Raw genomic sequence first — 6,621 nt, 5'->3', positions numbered from 1 at the left:
TCAACCCTCCTCCCAGAGAGCTACTGGGTCTGCAGGCTTTTGCTTCAGCCCTGCTCCAACACACCTCATTCTGCCAGTCAAGGTTCTGATTAGTAGAATCCAGTGTGTTTAGAGCAAAAGCCTGCACAACCAGTAGCATCTCTCCAGGAGTAGGTTTGGCCGTCCCGTTTTAATTCTACATATTCCTCTATCTCTATGCTTACCCCGGAGCATGACCCTCAACCTTTACTTATCAGCCAAAGCTGTCCCAAATGGCATCCTATTCCCTATACTGGGCCCTGGTCTAAAGTAGTGCACTACATAGGGAATAGAGTACCATTTGGGACAGACTCAAGACTGAGTGTTTAACAATAAAAAGAGATTGAGAAATGACAACAGAGAAGTAGGTTAAAAGAGCCCTGATGGAGAGAGAGAGCTACCAGTGATTAAAGGCCAACCAAAAACCCAGCCATTAGTGTTTGAGCAGAAAGGAGGGTCATGAGGAGTGTAGCTTGGTGTGACTTATAAAATGGCCCCCTAGTCACTATCTAGTGTATTACTGGTCAAAGATAGTGCACTACACAGGGAAAAGGGTACGATTTAGGACACACCCTTTAACTCAGGTGAGTATTCCACCACACTTCTGTCTGTTCACCGTTGGTTGTCAGGGAAACCTGTTAGCATTAATCTAATACACACACATTCAAAATGAGACACACACACACACACACACACATAGCAGTAAATGCAAAAAAAGCATCCACGGTCCCTTGTCACAGAACAGGTAAAACAAAAACAAGGTGAAGAAAAAACAAACAATCAGTTCTCCCCGTCGCTAGGCAACGGTCGCCAGGCTGACCCTGCAAACCAGCGTCATGGATACAGGAAATCGGCCCATGTCCGGGTGTAGCATACGGGTCAATACAAATAGGCTCTAATCCCAACTGGTACCCTGCTCCCTATGAAGTGCACTACTTTAGACCAGAGCTGTGGGGGTAGTAGTAGTAGTAGTAGTGTGTTGTATAAGGAGAAGGGTGCCATTTGAGGTTACGACCATACACTATAGTCGGACAGTTTGTGTGATTGTCTCTGGTTTAGAGGTGAGTCTCGTGTGCAGAGATGATGGATAGGAGAGTCTAGGATTACCATCTGAAATGACCCCCTATTGGAGGAGATGGGAGGGGGGGGGGGGGGGGGTAGGATTACCATCTAAAATTACACCCTATTGGAGGAGATGGGGGGAGGGTTACCATCTGAAATGACACCTTATTGGAGGAGATGGGAGAGGGGGGTAGAGTTACCATCTGAAATGACACCCTATTGGAGGAGATGGGGGGGGGGGGGGGGGGGGTTACCATCTGAAATGACACCCAATTGGAGGAGATGAGGGGGAGGGGTTACCATCTGAAATGACACCCAATTGGAGGAGATGGGGGGGTTACCATCTGAAATGACACCCAATTGGAGGAGATGAGGGGGGGGTTACCATCTGAAATGACACCCAATTGGAGGAGATGAGAGGGGGGGGTTACCATCTGAAATGACACCCAATTGGAGGAGATGAGGGGGGTAGGGTTACCATCTGAAATGACACCCAATTGGAGGAGATGGGGGGGGGTTACCATCTGAAATGACACCCAATTGGAGGAGATGAGGGGGGGGTTACCATCTGAAATGACACCCTATTGGAGGAGATGGGGGAGGGGGGGGGGTTACCATCTGAAATGACACCCTATTGGAGGAGATGAGGGGGGGTAGGGTTACCATCTGAAATGAAACCCTATTGGAGGAGATGAGGGGGGGGGGGGGGGTAGGATTACCATCTGAAATGACACCCTATTGGAGGAGATGGGGAGAGTCTAGGATTACCATCTGAAATAGCAGTCTATTCTCTAGTCTAGATTGTGCCCTATTTTTGGCCAGATCCCTGTTAGGTAATAGAGGAACAGGATGCCATTTGGGACGAAGACTAGTTTGAGTGGACGCAGAGAGATTCAGGGGTTTCATGTAGCTGACACACAGTGTTTAGTTTGGCTGTTCTCTCTACTGACCCACTGTGGTTAGTTTGGCTGTTCTCTCTACTGACCCACTGTGGCTAGTTTGGCTGTTCTCTCTACCGACCCACTGTGGTTAGTTTGGCTGTTCTCTCTACTGACCCACTGTGGTTAGTTTGGCTGTTCTCTCTACTGACCCACTGTGGTTAGTTTGGCTGTTCTCTCTACTGACCCACTGTGGTTAGTTTGGCTGTTCTCTCTACTGACCCACTGTGGTTAGTTTGGCTGTTCTCTCTACTGACCCACTGTGGTTAGTTTGGCTGTTCTCTCTACTGATCCACTGTGGTTAGTTTGGCTGTTCTCTCTACTGACCCACTGTGGTTAGTTTGGCTGTTCTCTCTACTGACCCACTGTGGTTAGTTTGGCTGTTCTCTCTACTGACCCACTGTGGTTAGTTTGGCTGTTCTCTCTACTGACCCACTGTGGCTAGTTTGGCTGTTCTCTCTACTGACCCACTGTGGTTAGTTTGGCTGTTCTCTCTACTGACCCACTGTGGCTAGTTTGGCTGTTCTCTCTACTGACCCACTGTGGTTAGTTTGGCTGTTCTCTCTACTGACCCACTGTGGCTAGTTTGGCTGTTCTCTCTACTGACCCACTGTGGTTAGTTTGGCTGTTCTCTCTACTGACCCACTGTGGTTAGTTTGGCTGTTCTCTCTACTGACCCGCTGTGGTTAGTTTGGCTGTTCTCTCTACTGACCCACTGTGGCTAGTTTGGCTGTTCTCTCTACTGACCCACTGTGGTTAGTTTGGCTGTTCTCTCTACTGACCCACTGTGGCTAGTTTGGCTGTTCTCTCTACTGACCCACTGTGGTTAGTTTGGCTGTTCTCTCTACTGACCCACTGTGGTTAGTTTGGCTGTTCTCTCTACTGATCCACTGTGGTTAGTTTGGCTGTTCTCTCTACTGACCCAATGTGGTTAGTTTGGCTGTTCTCTCTACTGATCCACTGTGGTTAGTTTGGCTGTTCTCTCTACTGACCCGCTGTGGTTAGTTTGGCTGTTCTCTCTACTGACCCGCTGTGGTTAGTTTGGCTGTTCTCTCTACTGACCCACTGTGGTTAGTTTGGCTGTTCTCTCTACTGACCCACTGTGGTTAGTTTGGCTGTTCTCTCTACCGATCCACTGTGGTTAGTTTGGCTGTTCTCTCTACCGACCCACTGTGGTTAGTTTGGCTGTTCTCTCTACTGACCCACTGTGGTTAGTTTGGCTGTTCTCTCTACTGACCCACTGTGGTTAGTTTGGCTGTTCTCTCTACTGACCCACTGTGGTTAGTTTGACTGTTCTCTACCGATACTATGACCAGTCAAAAGGCGAATGATGTTTCAAGTCCCACAGCTGTTCTACCAATGCTCCATTTGTATTTCACCTTTATTTAACTAGGCAAGTCATTTAAAGAACAAATTATTATTTACAATGACGGCCTACCCCGGCCAAACCCGGACGACGCTGGGCCAATTGTGCGCCGCCCTATGGGACTCCCAATCACGGCCGGATGTGATACAGCCCGAATTCGAACCAGGTACTGCGGTGACGCCTCTTGCACTGAGATGCAGTGTGTTAGAACGCTGCGCCACTCGGGAGCCCAATGACGTTCCGTTGGGAGTTCCATAGCCGTTCTAATGATGTTCTGTTAGTTCCATAGCCGTTCTAATGATGTTCTGTCAGTTCCATAGCTGTTCTAATGACGTTCTGTTAGTTCCATAGCTGTTCCGTTTGCTAATCCATTGAAGTTCTGTCAATGTTCGATATTAGTTCCATTGAAGTTCTGTAGAAGTTCCGTAGCTAATCCATTGAAGTTCTGTAGAAGTTCCGTAGCTAATCCATTGATTGTCACCTCAGCGGTTCCATAGAGGTTCTAGAACAGAGTATAATATCAACTGTTCCAACGGCACAGAGTGTCTCATAGTTCAGGTTGGGGTACAATATAACGGGGGTATAAATCTGAGTAAAGATTGTGCCTCGTGTACAGGGAAGGGCTGTGAAGAGGAGGTCCATCGTTGCAGGTCCAAAATTAGGAGTCCACTTTCTCCAGTTCCACAGTTCTATGGTACCGTTTACACCCTTTCTGAGCTGGGTCTCCCATGATGACCCACAGACCGATGACAGTCAACATGGCCACCCCGGGGGGTCAAAAGGCCACGTCTCCTCCAACAGATCAGGGGTCGAAGGTTGACATCAGAGAAGGGGAGGGGCTTTAGGGTGTAAACAGGTGTTTTCTGGGTATATAGTGGGGCTAGATAGAGAAGTTAGATAATGTCCAGTAAACACTAAATGGTGGTGTTGTTTTAGGTGTTGTTTTAGGGGTATGGGCCTGGTTAGGGGAGGAAAGAGGAGGCCATTTTGGAGAGGTGACTGGGCCGAGTGAAGAGAGGCACCACGGGAGGATGTTGATGGGCCCGCGGAGAGCTAGTCAGGTCTGAAAATGGGGATCTTGGGTAGGAACTCTATCAGGATAACCTGAGGGGGGGGAGAGAGAGAGGTTATTCAAAGTGTGTGTGTGCATTACTCAAGTACTCCATCATGTGTGTGTGTGTGTGTGTTCTCACATATTCCATCATGTTGTTGGTTTCACACTTCCTCTTGCTCAGCCTCCAATGCAAACACAGCTGAGAGCGGGAAGGAAAGGGAGAGAGAGAGAGGGGAGAGAGGGAGGGGAGGGGGAGAGAGAGAGGAGAGGGAGGGGGAGAGAGGAGAGGGAGGGGGAGAGAGGGAGAGGGAGGGGGGAGAGAGGAGAGGGAGGGGGAGAGAGAGGAGAGGGAGGGGGAGAGAGGAGAGAGAGGGAAGAGGAGAAAAAGAGAGGGAGAGATCAGTCAAACTTAACTACCTCTCCCGGTCCTCCTCCCACCCCTACACACCTTGTGGTACAGTCTGCTGTTCTCCCAATCCAACAGCTTCTCCATGGATCTCTGTGTCTGAGGAGGAGAGAGACAGGTAACCTTGAGTATGGTACGCAGAGGGATGGTCTGTGTGTATATGTCTGTGTGTGTCTCTCAGTGTGTGTGTGTGTGTGTTTGTGTCTCCCACCCTTTTGCTCAGACAGATGACGGGCCAGAGACTGAAGCCCAGTGTACAGCAGCAACAGAGACAGCCACACAGCAGCCAACGCACATTCACTGGCAGCGTCTTCTTCAGACAGCCGTTAACACGGTTTATACTGGCCTTGAACTCCTCTGGCGCCACCTAGAGGACGGACAGGGGAAATACTCAAATCAGGTCATATACATGAAACAAGTAGGGAGAGTGAGCTTGTCTGAGGATGGAATCAAAACACACAAGATTCTGCTGGGGAGACCTGCACACTTTCAACGTCTCCAGGAAAGCTAGTTAGCTGTCCTGGGGGGAGTCAATATTACCTTCCTAATAAACACATGACTATTACAAATAATTCAGGTGGATCTTTATATTTTAAAGTGGCAAATACAATACTACAAAGTTACAATAGTGTAAAAGTGCCGTTTGCAAGGTATTCTCTCAGAGTCTGTTGCTAGCTGGAAATGCAGGGTTGCCAGGTATGGTAGTTGTTCCCAACAAGTGGCACCTCAACGCTATCCCAACACAAAAAAATATATACAATCATGATTGATGCACACCTGGCAACCTGCGCTCGTTAAATCTCTGAGGGACACACGTCGAAAATGGCAGATTTACAGAAAATGTGTGTACTTTCCATGACTCACCTTCCCTGTAAGTGCCGATGGGAACTCTGACTCAAACTTGTTACTGAGTCCAAACCTTCGGGGACAAAGAACATGATAAGTAAATGCATTATTTGATGCACACAACTAGATAGAATGTCACTCAAGGGATATGAGGCTATTTTAACTGTTTTGACTAAACCACATATGGAAAGTATATTTAGTTAACCAGGTAGTTACGGTGTGTATATATATATAGTCATTTTATGGTCCGAACTACATAAACTAGGTCATGTTAGCTCGTTAATAGTGATTGTTGCCATGCTAATAGGCTAGTTTCTTGGCCCTGTTATCGTAAATACACCGACCTGATTACGTTAGCTTAGCTTTCCGCTAACAAGCTAGTTAATGCCGTAGTGTAACTTTCGTTATCTAGTTCGCGTTATTTTATGACAACTAACGGGTGCTTGGGTCTTTCCCCACCCGAGCCCTGCCGGTTTCTTACACAGTGACGTGGCCAGATCCTCGGACGACCACCGGGTCTGGAGCGTACTTCAACAGCTGTTCCTCCGCGGCCCTCTCCTCGTCCTCCTCTTCCTCCTCCTCCTCGTAGATCTCGTCGAAGTCCTCCATCATCGCACGACTCGGCCTCGCGTTTCCCCGGTGAGGCGCCGGGAGAGACACGGTGCCGTCGTTTGGGGAGTGGGTTCCTTCCCCCGGTTGAAAAACGATTAAAAAAAAGTCAGACAACAACCAAACAACAACTAACAAAAAAACTCCGGCAACGACGAAAGCTCGCTAGCTAACTCTGGTGGTTGTCTCCAAAACAGAATATCAACATCCGCCGCAGTGCCCCGAAACCGGAAGGAGAGAGACGTTCTTTCGTCATCGATTCAGGAATTCCACAGAAAGTATTCTGTATGCAAAATGGCTTTCTATTCTACATATAAATATC

At 48.3% G+C, this 6,621-nt stretch overlaps 1 protein-coding gene across 1 annotated transcript; it reads right to left on the bottom strand.

Annotated features, from left to right (window-relative positions):
* Positions 1 to 3,381: 3,381 nt before the first annotated feature.
* On the bottom strand, positions 3,382 to 6,523 carry LOC135537016 (cysteine-rich hydrophobic domain-containing protein 2). The gene is made up of 6 exons (XM_064963234.1): positions 6,172 to 6,523; positions 5,709 to 5,763; positions 5,056 to 5,211; positions 4,887 to 4,943; positions 4,578 to 4,637; positions 3,382 to 4,488 (listed from the first exon to the last, which is right to left on the bottom strand). Exons 1-6 carry the CDS (start codon positions 6,300 to 6,302, stop codon positions 4,438 to 4,440), a joined length of 510 nt encoding a protein of 169 aa, XP_064819306.1. The 5' UTR covers positions 6,303 to 6,523; the 3' UTR covers positions 3,382 to 4,437.
* Between the last annotated feature and the right edge of the window lie 98 nt (positions 6,524 to 6,621).

The sequence above is a fragment of the Oncorhynchus masou genome, unplaced genomic scaffold, assembly GCF_036934945.1.
Source record: "Oncorhynchus masou masou isolate Uvic2021 unplaced genomic scaffold, UVic_Omas_1.1 unplaced_scaffold_698, whole genome shotgun sequence".
Lineage (NCBI taxonomy): Eukaryota > Metazoa > Chordata > Actinopteri > Salmoniformes > Salmonidae > Oncorhynchus > Oncorhynchus masou.
This window is presented reverse-complemented; position numbering and strand designations above follow the sequence as displayed.